Here is a 23,173-nt window from a genome sequence, read left to right as displayed (position 1 = left end):
CAGAGGCAGGTGGATCTCTCTTGAGAGTTTGAGGTTGTCCTGGTCTACATAGTGAGTTTTAGCACAACCTTGTCTTAAACAAAAACAAACAAACAACAATAACAACCAGAAAAGAAGAAGGAAAGAATAGCCAGGTCAGTTTCTTTTGGAATTAACTATAGACTGAATCAGGGGCCTTTTAAATAACTTTATATTTTTTAAACTGTTTTGTTAACATGGTTAACAAAAATGTCTCATCTGAGAGACAGGATCTTTGAAATATTCTTGGGAGTAGCATAGGTCAACAAGCGTGTTTAGGCATAATTGAGACACAGCATGTCATGGAGTTTCCATAGTTTAGTGCTCAAAATGCTAAGGACTCCATTTGAATCTTAGTTCCCTGATACTAGGTCAGGATACCAAAACTTAGATTTTTCTTTTTGGCTTTATCACTGGTTAAGAATGTGGCAGAGAAGAACTATTGCCTGTTTGTGGCTTACAGTCCCAAGCTGTGATATAAATTTAATAATGTGGATGAAAATTTAATTAAAATTTTGATTATATTATTTATACCTTACTATTTTATCCTTATTGTACATTATATTGTGAATTTAAAGCTTCGCATGAAGCAAATCCATTTTAAGATTTATTACAAAAAGACTTTTTAAGTGGAACAAACTAAGGACTTCAAAAGTATTCTTTATGTTTTATTGTAAAGAGTGCAGTGGAGCCATTTGAATAAATAAAATACATATGGCTAGGTCTTTTATCAGTCTACAAAATATAGACATCAGTGCACATGCGTTTACAGCCTGATCACTACAGAAAGCTGGCTGGTAACACTGCATGTTTGGAATAGCTTACAGTCCCTCTTGTTGCTTTCCACGTGTGGTCCTGCACTCAGGTGTGTAACTATCTGCGGAAAATGTGTCAGTGGGTGGGTCATCTGTGGTTATCACTCACTTTTCACTGTGTTTTGTATGTTACCTGAAAAGCAAAGAATATCAGTTAATAACCTAATTTTGTTGGTGAGGTTTCCTGTTGACAACTCAATGGTCATAGTTAAGTTTTTGAGGAACCAAAATTTGTGCTCTGATTTTTGAGTCAGGATGTCTGTGCCCTTAGCAGTGCCTTCCCTGTTGTTCAGGGGTCGTCCATACTTATTGTTCCTGGTCTTGAAAAGCTGTGTTAAAACAGGCTTAACTGCTCTTCAGTTCCTTCTTTGCTGTAAAAACTACTCATTTCTTCCTTGTTTACTGTTGGGTTTTAAATTTTAGAAATTGGTATTTTTTTGTTTGTTTGTTTTATCTCCTTTAAAGTTAGAAATCTTGGAGTCTTTCGCTTTTGATGAAATCATGACTCTGCAGTTTAACCCTGTTTTTTTCTTCTGTTGCAGGGGATTAAAGAACTGACTGAGAGCCAGTTTCTCCAAAATTGGTAAGTACTTTTAGTATGCACACATAGTGTGCCTGATTCTAGCTGTACTCATTCAGATATTAAGTGATATTGTAAGTGATTTTTTTCCCCTCCAAAAAATCATTCTTCCCTGAAACAAGGTTTTGCTGTTTGCACCGAAAGTGAATTTTTAGCTCCACATAGCTATATCTGAAATTTATTTGTGTTTCTTTCTGATAACTTCACTAGACTTGCATGAATTTGATAACTCATTAAAACTTGAAAGTCCTATTGCCAAAATGCCCTTAATGCAGTAGTTAGGCCTGAGAATTGGAAGTCAGGAAAGAGAAGTTCATATTCCAGTTGTATTTTGTATTCCTGCGCTGTTAAATTTGAGGTCCCACAATATATAGACTGGCCAGGTTACTGTAGCCATGGGGCCCTCGCCTTGAAGTTGGAGCCTCTTGATGTCTGTATTTTTACACTTGATATTAGATTGGCTTCAAGTTTGAGATTGTTTTTTAGTCTGTGTTGTTTTGTATAATTTTTAAAAGAAGAGAGGGGGCAAACACGTTTTTCTTGATAGCTACTTTCATAGACTTTTAATAGCTTATAACTTACCATACTTACTCAATTTTTGGATGTCTTAATTCAGGATCCTAGATTGCACTGGGGGATGTGATGTACTAAGTGTCTGATAGATATTAACTTTATCCAGAGAGCGTGCACTTTGAAAAAAGAAATCAAACTACAATTGTGTAATTCTCTAATGTACGACTGCATTAAAAAACAAAAAACCCTGACCTTAAAATAGCAATTAACGTAGTGTGTAGAATAGTTAGAGCAGATGTTTGGTTTTGTTTGAGACAAGGTAACTCTGTCTAGTATTGGCTGGCCTGGAGCTGGCTATAGAGACTAGACTGGTCTCAAATATAAAGATTTGTCTGCTGGGTGCTGAGATTAAAGGTGTGTACCACCACCACGTCCAGCGAATTTTTGGTTTTGTGGTCCTTCTAATATCTCTCTACATTTTGAAACTAGGATTTGAACTAATGAACCTTGGATTTTGCTACTGTTTTAATTCTTTTGCTTTTCCCTCATAAATCCTTATAAAGTAATAATCAAGACCCTTTACCTTGTGGTGCTACAGAATCATAGCCTCTGTCCTGCATAGCTATTTTATTTATTTATTTATTTATTTATTTAGGTTTTTCGAGACAGGATTTCTCTGTAGCTTTGGAGCCTGTCCTGGAACTAGCTCTTGCAGACCAGGCTGGCCTTGAACTCACAGAGATCTGCCTGCCTTTGCCTCCTGAGTACAAGGATTAAAGGCCTGCACCACCACCACCCGATGTGCATAGCAATTTCTTTGCTTACATCCCTGACAGGTTGTTACTTCTTCAGGTCCACACTGAACACTACATTTTAAAAAATGCAGGCCTTTGTTTTCTGTAATGAATGTGTTTTGTGAAACCCTGGTTCCACAGGAACTAAAGAAATATTTCTAAGGTTGGGGCTGGGGTGGGAAAAGGGTTCTGTGGTCAAGTAATTTGGGAAATGCTGCATTTAACTAAGTTAAACAGGTTTCTTTACTGCAGGACTTCTCAGAACCTTTAATATGCTAATGTGCATTGTGAATCTCCAAGATGGGGATATGATATGCAGCATTCTTGAATCCTTCTAATGACAGGGAGCCCACTACCTCATAAGGTAACCACTCCTTTTTCTCACAGCTCTAACCCTTGGTTCTTCTTTGTGTTGGTCTGAAATCTATGTTCCATGCCTTTGCTTCTACTAAGCATGATACTGGTTGTTTATGCTGGGACCAGCACATCTTCCTGTGTGACCGTTTTTGTGGTATATATTTATAAGCTTCTGGACAGGCCTGGACAACCTCCCACCCCCATCATTCAGTGACTCCTCAGTAAATGTGTTCTGAAATCCTAGACACTTCATCACTATGCTTTTGTGTACTACTCTCCAACCTTCGTCTCGAGTGTCTATAGACTCTAAATTTGACTTCGGTGTTCCACTTGTTGGGTGTGGTTGGGATTTTAGTAAGCATTCTTCCTTTCCTTACAGAAAGATAGGAGATAGATGAGTGTGCAGGCAGACTGTGTCCCAGAAGCTGAGTTTGACATGTACACTGGAAGAGTCTGATGATGGGGAAGAGTTACCGCCTCTGAGGAGAATGTTGTGGGAATTCCTAGCCTGACCCAGAGTCCACAAGAACCCTTGGACTGCAGTGCTATGAACTCTATACAGAGTCTTTAGTAAAAGAAATTGCCTGTTCTCTTCCCTGTAAACCCAGACAGATAATTTAACAGATAAGAAACATTAATTAATCAGTAAGCATCAGTAACTACTCAGTTTAATAGTTTGGAAACACCCAGCTAGCTATGGTGGTTTTGTCAGTAGCTGTCATACCAAGATTTGAGCACACAGCCTGGTCAGTGTCCAAGAATAGGCAGCCTCTTCTAAAGGCAGGGTTGTCAAGTTTTATGAAGGACATTTTCTGTTGATTTGTGGAGTGTCACCAAAGAAATATTGCTCTGAAAATAAGTCAGGATGTAATGATAATTTGCAGAGTAATAAGGAAAAATTAGGGTTTTCTATTTGAAATAGTCAGCCTCTCAAAACCACCCGTGAATGCAGATCAGAACAGATGCTGTATGCATAAGAGATGCACGGTATAGAGAACACAGAGCTCTTTAGGACAGTTTCGGAGCACACTTTCCATGAGCTTATTAAAGTAACTCTTGATTGACCTGGCAGATTTGGATAGGAAAAGATTTTTTTGTCAATTTTTCAGTGCAGTATTTCTTAGCAATAAAAGAAGCTAAAGCTTTTTACAAGTTGTAAGAGTCGCGGCCAAAGACCAGAGGCTGAGCGCCTTTGGAAACTGCTCAGAGCAATAGCAGCCTCATTTGTAGACAATTTGGGCTTTTTAAATTTAATTTTTTTATTTTCAGATTAATAAAATTTTACTTCAGATTCGCTTTTATTATCTTGGGTGTACAAGTGTCCTGGTGCCTGAGGAGGTAGTGAGCCTCCATGTGGATGCTGGGAATCAGACCTGGGTCCTTTACAAGAACAAGTGCTATCAGCCACTCAGCTAACTCTTCAGCCTGAGAATTTGAGAAGTTTTATTCAAAGTTTAAGCATGAAGATGTATGTCAATAGCTCAAAAACTTGATGGTGTACAAAAGGCTTTTCTGAAATCTCCAGCTGATTTACATTTCATGGAAGTCCTGACACAGGTGACATGAGCCCCATTTTCTCAGGGGTGAAATTGCCTGTACAATGAGTGGTTCTGTTCTGCTTTGTGAGAGGCAATGATGTTCTTCTTCAGTATCCAGCTACCTTTTTTTTTTGAGTGGGGGTGCAATCTGATTATTGTTTGTTTAGTTTGTTATGATATTCGGTGTGGGTGTATGTGTGAGACAGACAGACCGACAGACAGACAGACAGACAGACAGACAGACAGACAGACAGACAGACAATGACATTGCCTCTTATAACCCAGGCTGGCCTTAAACTCACTTTGTAGCTAAGGATGACCTTGAACTCCTGGTCCTTCTGCCTCCACCTCTCAAACTTTATGATTACAAATGTGTACCTTGGTATCTGGCTGTTTTCTGCTTTGTTTTGTTTGTTACTTGAGAGGCTATTAGATTACCTGATGGTTTAATGTGTGCAATGTTGAAGGCAGAAAGTTGGCATGTTACACTAGGCGGATGCCTGCAGTGATGGAGGTGTGCGGAGATGTTGGGTAGAAAGTGTCAGTTACTGTCTTGTGAGTCTGTTTATAATCACCTTTCAGTAACTGCGCTCTCTGTCTGTCTGTCTGTCTGTCTGTCTTCTGTGCTCACACCTTTTTAGAATTGGGCAAATACAATAAGTTATCTGTTATACACTTAGAAGTAACAGCTTTTGGGGGCTCAGCAGGTAAAGGCACTTGACATCAAGCCCGAGAACCTGTTTGATCTCCAGAACCCGCAAAAGTGGAAGGAAAGAACCAACTCTGTCAAATTGTCCTCTGACCTCTGCATGTACTACATGGCATGTGTGTCCCCAACCAGTAAATGAATTTTACAACTTCTTTCTTTCTTTCTTTCTTTCTTTCTTTCTTTCTTTCTTTCTTTCTTTCTTTCTTTCTTTCTTTCTTTCTTTCTCTCTCTCTCTCTCTCTCTCTCTCTCTCTCTCTCTCTCTCTCTCTCTCTCTCTCTCTCTTTCTTTCTTTCTTTTCGAGACAGGGTTTCTCTTTGGAGCCTATCCTTCCTGGAACTAACTCTTGTAGACCAGGCTGGTCTCAAACTCACAGAGATCTGCCTGCCTCTGCCTCCTGAGTGCTGGGATTAAAGGCGTGTGCCACTGTCGCCTGGCGAATTTTACAATTTCTAAAAAAGTAATAGGTTTTTGTGAAGCTGAAGACTGCCTCTAAATATTGTTCACATGTTGCTGCATGCGCTAAGATTCCTGTGTTTTTTAAAAGGCTCTAACATGTTTGGCTCGAGTTTTTAAATTATAACTTTATGTATTTTAATTGTGTATACCAATCAGTCTCTTAAAACAACTGTTCAGAAAGAGACCTTTCTGATGAAAGATTTCAAAGTTGCCTTCTAGTCTTTCATAAGTTTCTCTGTGACCAGTCACGATCTTTTTTAACCCTTCAGCTTATTCTAAAACAAAATGGGTAATTGGCATTTAAATGCCTCTGTATATCTCTAATAAGCAGATAACAACCTGATGGAGGAAGTAAAAGTTGTCAGCTCCTCATTAGCTTGACTGGCAGGCTTGTTTTACACGGCAAGCTTTGACATTTAGAGTCTCCAGGTTACAACCTTGTTTTCACTCGTTCCTCCTCCCTCTCCCTCCTTCCCTTCACCCTCTTTTCATTTCTCTGAGACAGGGTATCATGTAGCTTAGGTTGGTACAGCACAGAGGTTGGCCTTGATCTCTTGTGTTCACTTGAGTGCTAGGATCCAGGAGTAGGCCATCATACCCAGCTACTTTTTTCCTTTTTGAGGTATTTGTTTTGTTTTTTATTTTTATTTTTGCATGTTATATATAACTGTTTCCGATGCTTTATTTTCATTATTTTTTTCTTAGTTGAAAGGAGTTATGCATTGTCTGTGGAAAAGTTTGAGACTATTGCTAGTCCCCCAAAGAAGGCTAAGCAGTCCTTAGTACTTCACCCAGAGATGGCTTGCGGCAGACTGTGAAGCCCATGAGACCCACCCTAGGCAGCTTAGAGTTTATTACTCTGCATCTTCAGTACGCTAGGCAAAACCTTCCTTCTGAAATTTATGTTTCTGTCATTAGCACTGATTGGTGTTTTCATAGTCATCGGTCAGTCAGCAAATCCTTTTGAGCATATATTCACGCTAGGATGGGTGCCATAAAGGTGTAACTGTCACGCACGTGTGTCACATACTTTGAATTCACACTTTTTATTGGTCTTATTTCTTGTGAGATTTGCTTTTCTGTACATTTTTGTTAGTTAATGTGAGAAAGCCCTAACTATAAACAGTGTTAACCTTTTGTGGTGGGTATTGTAAGTTCTCGGTGTCTGTGATATGATTGTTTTCTGAGTTTGAGTTAAGCTGAGCTTTGGTGTGTTACCAACAGTGGAATAAAATTGGCCTTTCTGATTTGAACTTGCTCTTGCGGTAGGGTTATTCTTAATGTGGAAAGAATTTTAGGGAATCTTTTTGTACACAATTTCTGATAGAACTTTGTAAAAAGTTAGACCAGGTGTTTTTAAAGAACTGTAATATAACTGGCTGTGGTGTATTACATTTATGATTCCTGCACTCACGAAGCCAAGGTAGGAGGATTGTGAGTTCAAGACCAGAATGGGCTGCACAGTGAGACTCTGTAAAACGGAACTGCCATGTATAAATTAAGAGTTTGAGGAGGAAGATTATTTTAGCACTTAAAATGGAAGTAGCTGGTATAGTTTTCAAAATTAGCCATTGCAAGTCAAGAAAGTATAAATGACCACAGAAGTCTTGCTCTGTGTGAGTTACTAATGATTGCAGTATTTATTATAATTCCCAACAGTTTTTAGGATAGTAAGTAACTAAAATTCATGATATTTCTCCTTTAAAAAATATTTCCCCTAAATATCCTGCCTGTATGAGTTTATTTATTTATTTATTTATTTATTTATTTATTTTTTGGTTAACAGTAAATCTTTGCTAACTTCTGGAGATGTAACTTTGAAAGAATTTTGTGCTTTGAGAATTTAATATTTTTAAGGTAGAATATTCTGATTTTACATAACATAGTGTATAAACCCTAGAGGAGAGCTTGCTATTGATGTTTTTAAGCCCAGAGAGATTAGGGAAATATAATGGAAAGTAGAAATCCCAGGATGTATTTTATGTTAACAGTCTCATCGCAGCTCTGTGAATGCAGTCAGGGGTTGGGGGTGCTGGAGAGCCTAGTGGTCCTGAGTCTCATCATCTTGTCCTCAGTGCCAGAAAGCAGCACTAGCTACAGCTTTTACAGGTGTAAGCAAGAGAAGAGATTTTTAATAAAGTTTAAATTTATTCAAACAAGAAAATACCTTAGCTTTGATAGAATACCCCAAATCATGGCCACTTTTAAGAGAAGGAAAGAAAATAAAAGATAAAAGAAAAATTAGCTACTTGGTTAAGCTGCAGTAGTGATGGTATGGGGTAGGAAGGTGAGACCAGGCGTCCCATTTACAGTCATAAAACCAGACAACATCTCCATACAGTCATATACATGGTCAGAGAGGCGCGCTGGCAAGTTTGAAAAGGAGACAGCGGTCCCTACAAAGCCAGAAACATGTGGCAGTGTTAGGCCATCTCAAGGTCTACCCATGAAGATTTATCCCTCCAGCCCCTGTGGTAACTGCAGTGTTGCAGGGCATTGTATTTGTCTTAAATACTAAGTTGTTGCTAAAACATTTAAGACACTCAAAACTTTCCCTTTGTTTTAGGACTTGTTTTTAGTGTACTATAAGACTGCAATCAAATTAAAATACCTTCCCGCAGTGCTTCAACTTAACCCTTGGGAAAGTGGGAACTCTCCAATCTACTCCGATTTTGAAATGCTTAACTATGTTTTGTCTGAGTGCCCTGAATGGTGACAGTCTTCCCTGCCAGTTATCGACTAGGTGGAGGTGGCTCTCAGCTCCCTGCCCTCAGTGCTGAGCACGCAGTGGGTACTCTGTTTCCTGACCATCGCTTCTGCTGCTGTGTTTCTTTTCTTAGTTATTTGAAGTGTTCTATGGAGGAATGCTCAAAAGAAGAAAACCCAGAAAATTTTGGCACTGAATTACTTTAAACAGTCCTTTGGGGACACTTTCTTCTTGTGTTACAAAATATAATATTTTTAATTTAATTATTTTGACAAATTTTCTTTATTCCCAATACAATGATCCCAAACATTTTATGATTTCCACAGCTGCAGCAACAAGAGGAGCTTGTTATTTTAAACGGAGGCTGAAGACACTGTAGAATTAGCAGACATAAGAGAAAGTGGAGAAGGTAGAGGATGGAGTTGCAGACTCTACAGGAGGCTCTTAAAGTGGAAATTCAGGTTCACCAGGTATGTTGTGATTGGCTGCCCATCCCTACTGTGTTGCTAAGGAGACAGGCCCAGCTCTGTGTTTTGGTCAAGTTACACAGTCATTCTAAGACTTACCCAATGACCACAATGCTCCACAAATGCACTCCTACTGCCTTTACGAACTTTTAGAAGATATTCCTGATATCTTTTCCAGAAAAAAAGAACTGGAAATATTTTTTTTTATTATTTCCTCAAGGGATTTAGAAAAAACAACTCCTTTTGCAGTTTTCTGACCTACTTGAAGGCCTTCTGTACACGTGATACCTTCCTTGTCTTTTTATTATTATTTTAATCTTTGATCTTTGAGACAGGGCCTCCCTAGGTTGCATTGGTTGGCCTGGCTCTCCCCCATGAGCTACACTGACCTTGAACTTGTGTCTGTCCTCTTGCCCTGCTTCCCCGGTGCTGAGTTTCCTCACTTTGCCATAATAAAAATGAGATGTATTTAAGCCAAGTGTGTATATACTTACTACACATGTGCTCATCTATGGACTCACCTCTGTGCCTCGTCTCAGTCTTTTTTGTTCCTTTTTCATGATTCCAATCTTGGTTAAAGAAAACCTGGTTGAGCCGGGTGGTGGTGGCGCACGCCTTTAATTCCAGCACTTGGAAGGCAGAGGCAGGCGGATCTCTGTGAGTTCGAGACCAGCCTGGTCTATAAGAGCTAGTTCCAGGACAGGCTCCAAAAAACCACAGAGAAACCCTGTCTCGAAAAAAACCAAAAAAAAAAAAAAAAAGAAAGAAAACCTGGTTGCTGTCATCAGTATTTAAAATGTTATAATCTTTACATTTTTATCTCAGATAAAAGTAAACAAACCTTTAAAGTATAATTATAAAATGTATATATAAATTTTATATTTATTTTATACAGTTATTGCTATAGTATGATAACCTTAATAAAACACTTAATATTTATTTTAATTTGTGTATGTTGACATGAATATATAAAAATAGGCATATAATTATACTCAAGATAGAAAAATAACTAAATCGTTAACATTTATTGTATAATAGACTATTACTGTTTGTTTCTTTTTTAGACATCAGTTAGGTATTAGGGTTGAGGCTCATAAAGAAACATACATATGCATAATCCTTGGTATTCAAAAGTGATAAATGATGATTTGGCTATTTTTGACCATGTAACATTTGTGAATGTGGGGTGGACTGGATGGATGAAGGGAATTTTGGTTTGAACGCAGGCCTTTGCACGTGTCAGTGACCACTCTACCACTGCATTCCAGGTAGAATATACTTTAGTTTTAGGCCTCACTTTAAACTCTGTCAGTCTCCCTTGTTCACAAGACTGAATATACATTACTTTTTAAAAGGTTTTTTTTTTAAAGATTTATTTATTTTATTATATATGCAACATTCTGCCTCGATGTATGCTTGCACGCCAGAGGAGGGCGCCAGATCTCAGTACAGATGGTTGTGAGCCACCATTTGGTTGCTGGGAATTGAACTCAGGACCTCTGGAAGAACAGCCAGTGCTCTTAACCTCTGAGCAATCTCTCCAGCCCCGGGTTTTTTTTTTTTTTTTTTAAAGATTTATTTATTATGTATACAGTGTTTTGCCGACATGTATGCCCGCACACCAGAAGAGGGCACCAGATCACATTACAGATGGTTGTTGGGAGCCACCATGTGGTTGCTAGGAATTGAACTCAACTCCTCTGAGCCATCTCTCCAGTCCCTAAACGGGTTTGTTTTGGCGTATAATTTCTTCTGTTTTTTTTTTTTATTTGAGATAATGCAGCATTGATTTTTGAAATTGTTGGGATATATATTGGGATTTTGACGATTACTGGGTTTTCCTATTGCCCAAGAATTAATGGGGATTAGAACTGCTAGGAAAGCTTCAAAGTTGCCTGCTGTGCAACGTGGAGCTCTTTGAAAGTCCCAGCCGCTGATCTGGACCTTGTAGATCTCCTTCTCAGCAGCTGCCCTGCAGAGCATGCTTCTCTTAGTAAACACTACGGTAATGCACATCTTGTTTTATTAAGAAGAGTAAAAATTTATTCTTAAAACCAACTTTTTTGGATAAAATAATTTAAAAAATTATTCTTTTATATGTATGGCATGTTTTTGTACCGTATGTATGTCTGGTGTCTCTGGAACCCAGGGCACGATATCAGATCCCCTGGAACTGGAGGTACAGAGGGTTTTATGAGTGCTGGGGATTGAACTAGGGTCCTCCGGGAGAGCAGCCATTTTAGCTCCTGGATGAAAATATTTTAACATCAAGGAATATTGAGCCTATTTCAGATTAGTGGAAAGTAACAAAATTTAAATTCATACTTGTTTAAAGCTGATCTCACCAGTATTTTGGGAATAAAGTAACAATTTGAAATCTATTTGAATGAAAGATAATTTTATGGTAGTATATGTGATTTATAGAATTTTTTTTCTCCTCTTAAGAAATTTTAGAATACAGTTTATATTCTTTTAATTCTTCATCCTAAGATACATGTCCCAAATAAATATTTTTTGAAAGAATTGTCTATAAATGAACTTTAAAAAAAAATATATTTATTTATTTATCATGTACACAATGTTCTGTGTGCATATATGCCTGCAGACCAGAAGAGGGCACCAGATCTCATTACAGATGGTTGTGAGCCACCATGTAGTTGTTGGGAATTGAACTCAGGACCCCTGGAAGAACAGCCAGTGTTCGTAACTTCTGAGTCATCTCTCTAGCTCCTAAATTGAACTTTCTAAGTATTATCTTATTTCATAATTTGAAATCAGGTATACCACTTACATAAACATAGCAATTTTTAAAAATTTAGACTTCACGATAATGTTTTAAAGTCCAGTTAAAAATGTATAATTAGGGTCCTCAAGGTGGCTTAGTGGGGAAGGGTGCTTACTGCCAAGCTTACATTATGAGTTCAGTCCCTGGGATCTGCATAGCAGAAACAGAACTGAGTACTGAAAATTGTTCTCTGACTTCCATTTGTAGGTGCACTTACTCCCCCCCCCCCATTTCTCCCTCTAAATAAAAATAATGAAATAGTTGGGCAGTGGTGGCACACGCCTTTCATCCTAGCACTCAGGAGACAGAAGCAGGCCGGTCGTCATGAGTTTGAGGCCAGCCAGGTCTATAGAGCAAGTTCCAGGAAGTCAGAGCTATTGTACAGAGAAACTCTGTCTAGGAATTTCAAATAAAGTAATAAATTATTCTTGTTGATTCAAGGGATATGTATTCTTCTAGGTATTTTAAGCACTCTGAATATTAGCTGTCAACCTGTTTATATATTTGACCATTTTTTAAAATATTTATTTATTTATTTATTTATTTATTATGTATACAATATTCTGTATGTGTGTATGCCTGCAGGCCAGAAGAGGGCACCAGACCCCATTACAGATGGTTGTGAGCCACCATGTGGTTGCTGGGAATTGAACTCAGGACCTTTGGAAGAGCAGGCAATGCTCTTAATCTCTGAGCCATCTCTCGAGCCCCTTGACTATTTGTTTTAAGTGTAAAGTTATAGCCTTTTAAGTTAGTTAAATATTTTCTATTTTATGTATATATGTGTGTGTGCCTGAGTATGTTACATGCAGTGCATGCTCTACTAGGTTAGAAGTCAGTGTCAGATCCCGTGGAACTGGAGTTAGAGGCATTATGAGCCTCCTTATGTTGGTGCTGGGAAATAAACCTGGGTCCACCGTAAGAACAGCAAATGATCTTAGCTGCTAAGTCATCTCTTTAGCCCCAGAATTATAGTCCTATTTTCATCTTTAATTATTGTACATTTTATTTGTACAATTTGCTTACCAATTAATATATTTTAAATTATTTGTTATTTGTGAGTGTATGTATGTGTGTGTGTACATGATGTGTTTTTATGGGCATGCATGCCATGGTGTTTGTGTGGAAGACAGAAGATAATTTTATGGAATTGGTTTTTTTCACCTTTCTGTGAATTCAGAGCTTGTTTTGTGTGGGTATGTGTCTGTGTGTGTCTTTGTGTGTGTGTCTGTGCGTTCACACAGGGAAAAATTGGACATTGGATATCTTTCTCTCTCACTGTTCAACTTTTCTTTTGAGACAGGGTCTCTCACAGAACCTGAAGTTTACTGATTGGCTAGACTGACTGACAGTGAGGCCCCAGATCCTCCCGTCTCTATGTCTCAGTTCTGGAGCTGTGGCTCAGTTTTATAAAACTTTATTTAAGAAACAGGTGGTAGTCTGAATTTGGCAGCTTGGCTATTGTGTTTTTTTTTTTTTTTAATATTTATTTATTTATTTATTTATTATATATACAATATTCTGTCTGTGTATATGCCTGCTGGCCAGAAGAGAGCACCAGACCCCATTACAGATGGTTATGAGCCACCATGTGGTTGCTGGGAATTGAACTCAGGACCTTTGGAAGAGCAGGCAATGCTCTTAACCTCTGAGCCATCTCTCCAGCCCCTGTGTGTTTTTTTTTTTTTAACTTTTTTTTAAGATTTCTTTTTTTCTTTCTTATGTAGACAACATTCTGCCTCCATGTATGCCCGCATGCCAGAGGAGGGCGCCAGATCTTATTACAGACAGTTGTGAGCCACCATGTGGTTGCTGGGAATTGAACTCAGGACCTCTGGAAGAGCAACCAGGGCTCTTAACCACTGAGCCATCTCTCTAGCACGGCTGTTGTTTTCTTATCATGGAAAATGACATCAGTCATTCAGTGGAAAATTTGGTAATGCAATTCCAGTGTAAAATCACCTGGGATTTGGGTGGTCTAGTGAGTTCCTCATCTTACCTTGTTTGTATGAATGTGGTTTAGCTGCTTATACATAGAAAAGCTGATTTATTTATTTATTTCCTGCAGAAGTGGATTTTACTAGTCAGTTTTTAACTTGTAGTGCCATGGGGGTACATTGATTGCTTAGAGGTTAAAACACTTGTTGCTTTTGCAGAAACCAGGTTTGATCCCGGGACCCACGTGGTAGCTCATAGCCATCTGTAACTCTAATGCTAGGGGATCTGATACCCACCTCTGACACCTGAGGATAACAGGAATGAATGTGGTGCAAACATGAAGAGGAATAGCATACACACACTTGCATATCTATTAAATAAATAGATATCAATTAAAAACTCCAGTGTTATGGAAGAAAAGCTCTTTCAGTCCCAAAAATAAATTTACAGATAATAGTCAGTTCTGCAGTAACAAAATCAAAACAAACAAACAAACAAACAAAACACTCAGACTTTATTTTTTATTTTATTTTTTTCGAGACAGGGTTTCTTGGTTGTAGTCTTGGCTATCCTGGAACTCACTCTGTAGACCAGGCTGGCTTCGAACTCACAGAGATCCACTTGCTGCTGCCTCCCGAGTGCTGGGATTAAAGGCGTGTGCCACTGTTGCCTGGCTTTTTTTTTTTTTAAGTGTTATTTTGTTTATCTTATGTGTGTGAGAGCTTGCGTGTCAGAGGACACATGTAGACGTCAGAAGGCTCCCTGCTTCTACCAGGTTGTTTCTCGGGGCAGAGCTACAGTTGTGCGTCTTGGGTGGAAATGACCTTTGTCCACTCAGCCCTCTCCCCAGCCCAAATCAGCTTATAAAACTAAAGTGTAGTTAGTTGTGTAAGGATTTATACATTCCATTCTGTGGAGCTTGTAGATGCTGCATTACTTTACAGATGTAGATGAGGCTGTTGAAGAGCTAGTTTTGTCAAATGTGAAGCGGAATTTCATCGTGTGTGCTTTGTGTGTTTGACGGCCTCAGCTCTCCAGGATGTAGTTTAGTACCGGGAAGAAAGGCTTCTGTCCAGTTAGAACACAGGTCATGCCACTCCCCAGGGATTTCTTAGACTTTTGCAGCCTGGTCTTAAAGTTTGTTCACTGTGTTTTTTACATAGCAGTTGAAGCAGCAAAGCTGAGTTGGTACTCATTGCTTTAGAAAGAGGCACAATAATAGCAGGACTTGGTAGCTGACTGCTGGACAATTAAGAATTAAAGGGATTGACAAGATGCCTAAGTGGATAGAGGGCCCTGTTACCAAGCCCAAAGATTTTAATTCCCGGGACCCACATGATAGAAAGAGAGAACTAACATTTGAAAGCGATCCTCTGACTTCCACATGTGCATCATGGCACATGTGCACATGCCCTCGCAAAATATTTTAAATAATATATTTAATTTAATATATAAATGAATAAAATATTTAATTTTAAAATATTTAAAATTAAATATTTAAGAAAAATAAATTAAATAAAATATTCAATTAAATATTAAATAAGTAAAAATATTTAATAGAAAGTACTAAGCCAGGTAGTGGCAGCACACGTCTTTAACCAGCACTCCTGAGGCAGAGGCAGGCAGATCACTGTGAGTTCAAGGCCAGCCTGATCTACAGAACCTAGGACAGTAGGACTGCACAAAAGCATTCTGTCTCGGGGGGAAAAAGAAAGAGAGAGAGAGAGAGAGAGAGAGAGAGGGAGGGAGGGAGGGAGGGAGGGAGGGAGGGAGGGAGGGAGGGAAAGAAAGAAAGAAAGAAAGAAAGAAAGAAAGAAAGAAAGAATAAAAAAATCTAAAAGATATAAGGCTCATAACATTGCAGTTTGGGGCTTTTTGCAAGTCATATTATTATACAGTATTATATATTAATCCATATTATTACACCCCAAACTATAAAAGCTTGGTTTCTAGATGAGTGTGTTGTGAATTTCATATTTTTTCTAACAACATTTTAAAAGCGTCTTATTATTCAAAGAGTGTGATAACTCTTTCTATTATTATATAAAAAATTCACTGGAAAATAGCTAATTGTAGGTATCTAGCCTTGGGTTTTAGGAGGCAGCCTTGTCATATTTCTTTATCATTTAAATTCCTCTGTCCACTGTTATTGTTACTCTTGGGTTTTTTTGCCAGTTTGGCTAGGTCAGATGACATTTATTTATTATTTGATGTGTTCAAGTGTTTTGTCTGCATGTATGTTTGCACCATATGTATGCCTGATGAGGGACTTGGAGTCTCTGGGACTGCAGTTCCAGGTGGTTGAGAGCTGACAGAACAAAGTCAGGAGGCTCCTTCTATGTAGGATCCAGACCAATAGACCTGTAGTTGCTGTCTACAAACAGCTCTCTTTTGTCTGGGTTGGCTTCTTTGTAGACCTTGACTAGGTAGGAATCCAGCTGGTGATAATATCTTACAGGGGTATTTGGCCTTTGGAGCACCCTGCTTATTTTTTTGTTGTTGTTTTGTGTTATTTGTTTGTTTGTTTGTTTAAGACAGGGTCTCACTGGATAGCTCTGGCTGTTTGGAACTCACTATGCAGATCAGGCTGGCCTCAGATACACAGAGATCCACCTCCCTCTGCCTCCTGTTTGCTGGGATCAAAGGCGTGCGCCACTCTGCCTGGCCTGCACCAGCTTATTTAAATTGCAGAAGTCACTGACCTCCATACTGACAAATCAGGTACTTTTTCATTTGAATATAAAGGTATAGTTGATTCTTTATTATGTTACAAAGAATACTTCATTAGTCTTTTACAGACATCATCAAAACTTTTGGTCTACTTTGATGGTGCTACTGAATTATTTTTATTTGTGTGTGTGTGTCCAAACCTAAGTAGCCTCAAGAGTTAATTTGTGAGACTGACAGTTTTTTTTCTCTCTTTATTACCAGAAACTGGTTGCTCAAATGAAGCAGGATCCACAGGTAAAAAAAATCCTTTTGTTAGTAACTTGATTTTTAAACATTAAAAACAATCAAAAATGACAATAAAGTGGTAAAATGCAGTTGTTAGTTAAATTTAAAACAGTTTTATCCCAAACAGCACGTCCCAGACAGTATTGCATGTTGATACCATTTTTTTATAGGTTTAAAAAAGTCCAGTTGTATAAAATTGCTATCGTTTCTACTTTGTTACTGTTTTTTGCTTGTTTGTTAATTGCTATGTGTGGTTTTATTTATTTATTTTTTTTGTTTTGTTTTTCGAGACAGGGTTTCTCTGTAGCTTTGAAGCCTGTCCTGGAACTAGCTCTTATAGCCCAGGTTGGCCTCGAACTCACAGAGATCCGCCTGCCTCTGCCTCCCAAGTGCTGGGATTAAAGGTGTGTTCCACCACCGCCCAGCAAGTGTTTGTTTGTTTGTTTGTTTGTTTGTTTGTTTTTAAAAAAGAGGCTTCGTGTGACTACAATTTCTTGCTTTAAAAAACTTCTTTTGAAGTTAGGGTGGGATGGTGGTGGTGGCCGGCCTGGTCTGTAGAGTGAGTACAAACAAGCAGGCAACTTTTGGGACTCTAGACGACATTCAGACTCCATCCTCCTCCCTTGACTTCCCTTGACCTCTCCAATGGTGAGGTCATGGACCTGGTTTAGATTAAATTCACATGTTCAGAATTAATCCGACTCTTAAACTCAAAACTCATTGAAATGCCCCCAAACCTTTTTTAATTGTGTAGCGTTTATATATATAGGACACCGAAATACTGAATTTAACCACATTCACAGAAAAATTTTAGAATAATTTATAAAAATGTTTGAAATTGCCGGGCGGTGGTGGCGCATGCCTTTAATCCCAGCACTCGGGAGGCAGAGGCAGGCGGATCTCTGTGAGTTCGAGGCCAGTCTGGTCTACAAGAGCTAGTTCCGGGACAGGCACCAAAAAAGCTACAGAAACCCTGTCTTGAAAAAAAAAAAAGTTTGAAATTTGCATTTTGTTTTGTTTTTTCTTTTGGGACACGATCTCATGTTCCAGGATAGCCCCAAATGTCATATATAGCTAAAGATGACATTGGCTTCCTAACCCTCTTACCTCTAACTTTCAAGTGCTGAGGCTATAGGTCTATGCCAGCATACCTGGCTTCAAAATGTTTATCTTTAAAAGAGGATTTCAGAAGTATCTTATATAATAATTTATAAAATTGTAATTTTAATATTTATAGTAGTTTCATTTTATTTTCTTCTATAGAGATTTCTCTCTCTCTCTCTCTCTCTCTCTCTCTCTCTCTCTCGGTTTTTTTTTTTTTTTTTTTTTTCCCCGAGACACGGTTTCTCTGTAGCTTTGGAGCCTGTCCTGGAACTAGCTCTTGTAGACCAGGCTGGCCTCGAACTCGCAAAGAGCTGCCTGTCTCTACCTCCCCAGTCTCCCCAGTGCTGGGGATTAAAGGTGTGTGCTGCCACCGCCCAGCAGGAGATTTCTTTCTCCAAAGTTACCTTGATTGTTATTATTATTCAGGTAGTGTCTTCTTGGCACCTATTAGACAGTGGATCATATATGCCTGTCTATAAAGTAAAAAAAAAAAAATTCTTGAAGAGTGGTACTAAGGCAGATTAATTGTTTTTTTGAAGTTGTGTGCAATATTCATCTCAAGGACTCAGTGGTCTTGACTGTTGTATTTTAATACAATACATTAACTCTGAGAAGTAGCCTTTGTGGCCACATTTATTCCTATCTGACATCTACCTTCCATGAGAAACATCCTTTTTTAATTTTTATTTAGTGTGTCCACAATTTAAATTGAATTTTAGGGAACCAAATGGCAGCACATTGCCAAGTCCTTTCTATTTAATGTGGTGATCTACATTGTCAGTAACAGAGCCCGCAGTTCTGATAACTCATGATCTGGAAAATCTGAGGGTCAGTAAATTATTGGGCAACAATTTAGGTACCTTCAGAAAAACCTTATTATCAAATACAACTGAAAAATCCCAAATGAGGTAAACCTAGTACAGTAAGAAGTAGAGCAGGCAGGGAAATGAGGAGCTATGTATGAAACAAGTAAGTCTCTCACTGGGGTGACATTCGCTTTCCTGCTCTGTTAAACATTTGAAAACTTTAATATCCCACCCCCTACCTCCACCCCCGCAAAAGGCAGACTCACTTAGTGTATTTCGTCTAAAATAGTACTCTCTTTTCGATTCCTAGAATTTCAGCATGTTGATTTGAATGATATGCTGTTAAGGCAGTTACATTGCTGACAGCTTTCCAAATCTAGGCTAAAATAACAAATGTATTTTACTAAATAAGAGAGAGGACAAGTAGAGAAAAGCCTCTTATCTTTGTTGATAATGCCGCTAAGCAGGGGGTAGCCTTCTTTAACCTCCATTTCCCTGTTTTTGTCTGATTAGTGGAGCTTTAGATTTTCTGTCAACTGATACGTTCTATGAAGAATAACAATATTTTAGGGCAAAGGTAGCTGTTAGAGTGCAAGATGAGGATATATAAACTTCCTGTAATTTACAGTGGTTGTGAGGAAGCCACCCTCTGTTTGAGGGTCTCTGTTATGATTTAATGCGTGGGAAACTGGTGCTAAAGGTTGCTTCACCACTGTTAATGCAGTGTGTGCACAGTCTTCCTGATACTATCATGTTAACAAATGAATATCTTTCTCACAGATATTTTTTCTTTCCAATCAGAATGCTGACTTAAAGAAACAGCTTCATGAACTCCAAGCCAAAATCACAGCTTTGAGTGAGAAACAGGTAGGGAAAGGCGGGGACATATTTTTAACATTGTGTTCTAAAGATATGTGTGCTTGAAGCTTCTAAGAGAACTGCTGTTTTTCTTCATGTGTGAAAATAAGTGTGGGCAGCCAGACTCAGTTTAATTTTGTTTGAGCTGTTTATCTATTTTTATTTTTGGTTGAAATCAGTCTCTAGAGTATCCCATAAGTATATGCTGCTGGCAGATACGTAAAGGCAATGTGGCAGGCTGCCGTTAACTGTGTGAATTAAACTGTAGTTTACCCATAGGGGAAAGGGCAAAGAAAGTGGGAATGTGTGATGTGAAGTCCTGTAGTGGCTGTGTCGGCTTCTTCACTGCTTAAAGGTTTAACCTACTAGGTAGCTCACTATGTAGGTCTCCTGTTATAAGTATTGTAGACTTCTATGCTAATGTTTATAGGATGCTGACCTACTATTTGAAAAACTCTTTGATGGAATTTGTTAGAGTTACTCTATGTAGGGCAAGAGAAGAGCATCTTATGTTTTGTACAAGGAGCTTGCTTTGGTCGGTCACTTTGCTTCCACTTTCCCAACTGGGGCAATTTCTGCCACCAGGTGGAGTGTCAGTGGTGCTCCCAGTCCATGTCTGGTAATCTAATGAAGCATTCCTTTTCTTCTTTGCTCACTCCTCTCTCTGGTTAAAAGAGCAGTTTCTGTCTTGGAGTTAAGAGCAAAGAGCTCTGAACCAGTTGGCAGTTCAGTGCTCGCGAAGTCTTACTGAAGAGTTGTCAAAAGAGTTTTCAATGACTGAGTTTTATGTTGTTGTCTAAATAATAGCAACAAGTAATTTTTTCCTGCAGATTTCTGATCATGCTTTTCATTTCATTGAGGGGAGAAATAAAACCTTGAGAACCACAGATAGTTAATCTTCTAAGCCGAAGATGAACCGCTGTTTTTAATTCCTCTCTCCTTAATGCTTCCCAGTCTTGTCTCTGCACAGACAGGAGGTGTTTTAGATTAGGAAAAGCAGAGTAAAACTGGGAGGTGATAGGCTACAGAGGCAAAGAAAAATCTGTAAGAGAGAATATAAACAGGCCTTGCTAGCATATGACTTGGTTCTCTAAAGTATGTTGGTGATAGTGTCTGGCGTTAGAGCCCTGTTAGTTCTGAGCCTTCTTATAGTTGCAGGGTTCCTTTGACAAAATGCCAATAAGTGATTCGCTTTTGCTGAAAGTTCCAACGAATTCTAGCAGGGAAAGAAGTTGAAAATGATTAGTGGGGTGGGGGTGGGAAATGATTGTACGAAGTTAAAAGAATTCAAGGCTGCATTTCAGAGAAATGGGCAATCAAAGAAAAATTTACATTTATTTGAAAATTTTGTTTGTGACAACTAATGTGAAGATTTGTGTCGTAGTCACTGTCCTGTTGCTGTGAAAGACACCACGACCAAGGCAGCTCCTAGAAAGGGACATCGAATTGGGGCTTGTTCGCCGTTTCAAAGGGTTAGCGTGGCGCTAAGAGCGACACTGATTCACAGGCAGAGTATGGGGTAGGGGTAGGGGGAAGGGAGAGAGACCGGGCTGGCATGGGCTTCAGAAACCTCAACCCCCCCCCACACACACACATACACTTTCTCTAACAAGGCTATATCTCCATATCCTTCTAATTCTTTCAAAGAGTTCCATTCCCTGGCGACTAAGCATCCAAATATATGAGCCTATAGAGGCCATTCTTATTCAAACCACCTCAGTTTGGTTTATTCTGTAACTTCTTATTCCTAACTGACCTCATCTAGATTCAGAAAGACCTTAGACTGAGGTGCAGTCTTGCAGTTTTTATATTTGCCTAGCTGTAAAATAGCCTTCTTGATAGACCAGGATAGGTCAGCGTCTAAAGAAGAGACAGCTCGTGAATGTGAACACTGGCTCTTCCTCACAGTGCAACAGGAAACCTTGCTGTTGTTCATTAGACTATAATCTGAAATTTTACTTTATAACAAATTTCTAATGCCACCTGTTTGTTTTCCCTTGTCAAAAGACCACTTAGATAGGGCTGGAGTGAGGGCTCAGCAGTTAAGAGCATTGGCTGCTTTTCTGAGTTCAGTTCCTAGTAACCACGTGGTGGCTCACAACCCATCTATAGTGGGATATGAGGCCTAAAGTTGATAGAGCATGCATATACATAAAATAAATAAAAATCTTTAAAAAAAAAAAGACTACTTAGACTTTGGCAAAACTTTTCCTTTCCTCTTAGTAACTAAAATCTGAATTATCTTATTCATGAGTAATAGTTTAACTTAACATTATGTTTTTGTTGTGAGAAAAAGTTAAATACAGAGAAGTCTGAAAAATAATGTCATAGTTACAGTTAAAGATTTAACCCTTTTTTTTCTTAGTTAGTTTGTTTTTTGAGACAGGGATTCTCTGTGTAACCCTGGAACTCACTCTGTAGACAGGCTAGCCTTGAACTCACAGAGATCCATCTGCCTCTACCTCCGACTGTTGAGATTAAAGGCATACACCACAGCCCAGGTCTCTATACATTTATATATATTTATAAAGTTAATTGTACAAATAAAATATAAACATTTTCTTATTTTTTTCTTTATTAAAGAAATACAACATTGCAGATAGTCATCAATTCTTATGGTAGACTTACTAGTTCTTATTAATACAACTTCAGTCTTTGATAGTGCTTTGGGAAAATACAATTTTTAGTGAATATCCTCTATGGCTAAAACTCAATGAATTTCTTTGAATGCTTGTTTGGAAGTTTCTGGTGCTTTCAAACTGTAGCTTGAGATTCCTAAATAGAAATTCTAAGGTGAATTTAGAAGGCAGCTTCACCTACAGGGATTCATTTTATCTCTGACAGTTTTAACTCAAAACATTCCTAGACTTAGTTGGCTAAATAAGCTGTATGCTTTGTAGCCAATTAAAATCGTGGTTGAGTGACATAGAATAGCTTCTGCTAGGAGGCATTTATGACTTTATGTATATTACATGTGTGTTGGAATGCAAATGTGTATGAAAACAGTATCAATAAAAAATGTTGGAAGGTATTTTTCAAAATCTCCATGGTGCATATTTTTTGTTTGTTTGTTTGAGACAGGGTTTCTCTCTAACAGTCCTGGCTGTCCTGGAACTTACTTTGTAGACCAGGCTGACCTTGAACTCACTGAGGTCCGCAAGTCTCTGCCTCCCAAGTGCTGGGATTGAAGGCGTGCACCACCACTGCCTGACCATTGTTTCATTTTTTAAGATAGGGAAATAAACAAGAAACATTATTTAAAATTTTTTTTTTACACCAATCTTTGGTCTACCTGGAATAGTTAGCATTTGAAAACCTTGTGACTCTGGGAGTTCGAGGCCAGCCTGGTCTACAAGAGCTAGTTCCGGGACAGGCTCCAAAGCCACAGAGAAACCCTGTCTCGAAAAAACAAAACAAAAAAAAAAAAAAAAAAAAAGAAGAAAACCTTGTGACATTCTCTTCATAATAGATGGTTCACTCTAATCAGAGAATTCAACTATTTTGAAGCATAGTGGGGCTAAAGTGTGGAAACAGTTATTCATTTCCTGAACTGGAGCCTTCTCATTCTGCACTTCCCCTCCATTTATATCGGCAATATGTGGTCCGTGGCCAAATAGAGAGATTCTGATTCCAGAGCCAAAATGCTCAGTTGCTTTAGTGTTCTGTTTTAATTCTAATTTCCTGTAGACAGTTCTGGGGAGGGAACCCAGGGTTTGCGCGTGTTAAGCAAGTGCATTCTTATAGCTGCGCTACACCTCTGCCTAACCGGCAG

The 23,173-nt window shown here is 38.6% G+C and overlaps 1 protein-coding gene across 14 annotated transcripts in view; it reads left to right on the top strand.

Annotated features, from left to right (window-relative positions):
* The window catches only part of Phf21a (PHD finger protein 21A), a 158,671-nt gene that overhangs the window by 27,999 nt on the left and 107,499 nt on the right, over positions 1–23,173 (top strand). For 9 of the 14 annotated variants that reach the window (XM_057780272.1, XM_057780274.1, XM_057780276.1 and 6 more), the window contains 5 exons: positions 1,376–1,416; positions 2,973–3,084; positions 8,815–8,958; positions 16,610–16,642; positions 19,345–19,410. In XM_057780272.1, the coding sequence (XP_057636255.1) occupies positions 8,905–8,958; positions 16,610–16,642; positions 19,345–19,410 (153 nt within the window). In that variant the 5' untranslated portion in view covers positions 1,376–1,416; positions 2,973–3,084; positions 8,815–8,904. Of the gene's footprint in view, positions 1–1,375; positions 1,417–2,957; positions 3,085–8,814; positions 8,959–16,609; positions 16,643–19,344; positions 19,411–23,173 lie in introns of all 14 variants that reach the window. The other 5 variants (XM_057780278.1, XM_057780273.1, XM_057780283.1 and 2 more) reach the window with 3 other exon arrangements.

Source organism: Chionomys nivalis, chromosome 9, assembly GCF_950005125.1.
Source record: "Chionomys nivalis chromosome 9, mChiNiv1.1, whole genome shotgun sequence".
Classification (NCBI taxonomy): Eukaryota; Metazoa; Chordata; class Mammalia; order Rodentia; family Cricetidae; genus Chionomys; species Chionomys nivalis.
Note: the sequence above shows the minus strand (reverse complement) of the source record. Positions and strands in the feature narration are given on the sequence as shown.